The sequence below is a fragment of the Colobus angolensis genome, unplaced genomic scaffold (genome assembly GCF_000951035.1).
Source record: "Colobus angolensis palliatus isolate OR3802 unplaced genomic scaffold, Cang.pa_1.0 Scaffold84, whole genome shotgun sequence".
Taxonomy (NCBI): domain Eukaryota; kingdom Metazoa; phylum Chordata; class Mammalia; order Primates; family Cercopithecidae; genus Colobus; species Colobus angolensis.
The window spans coordinates 993714-994186 of NW_012122265.1; the positions used below are offsets into that span (position 1 = coordinate 993714).

General features: G+C 61.5%; 1 protein-coding gene across 1 annotated transcript in view; it reads left to right on the top strand.

Annotated features, from left to right (window-relative positions):
- Positions 1 to 473, top strand: part of MUC2 (mucin 2, oligomeric mucus/gel-forming) — a 47725-nt gene that overhangs the window by 25889 nt on the left and 21363 nt on the right. The window contains 1 exon segment of the mRNA XM_011930144.1: positions 9 to 336. Within this exon segment, the coding sequence (XP_011785534.1) occupies positions 9 to 336 (328 nt within the window).

Consider the following 473-nt stretch of genomic DNA (forward strand, 5'->3'; position numbering starts at 1 on the left):
GCACACAGACCCCAACCCCGACACCCATCACCACCACCACTATGGTGACATCAACCCCAACACCTACCACTACAAGCACGGAGCCCCCCAGCCCCACAAGCACAGCACCCATTTCTGAGTCAACCACATCCAAACCCCCACCTGAGTCCTCAACCCCTGAGATATCTCAGTCCACCTCTTCCCCTCCCACGGAGTCAACCACCCTTTTGAGTACTGCACCACCTACCATTGAGACGACCAGCACGGCCCCACCCTCCACACCCACGTCACCTACAGCCACCACGACGGGAGGCCACACGCTGTCTCCACCGCCCAGCACCACCACGGCCCCTCCAGGTAAGCAGAGCCGCTCGGTTCCTCCAGCCTGGGATGCTTCCCCCTCCCCTTGTGCCAGGCGGGACTTTCCCAGGAAGGCTCAAGGCAGGTTCTGGGCACCTCTCTGCCCACCAAGCATGATTACTGTGTGGGCAGGA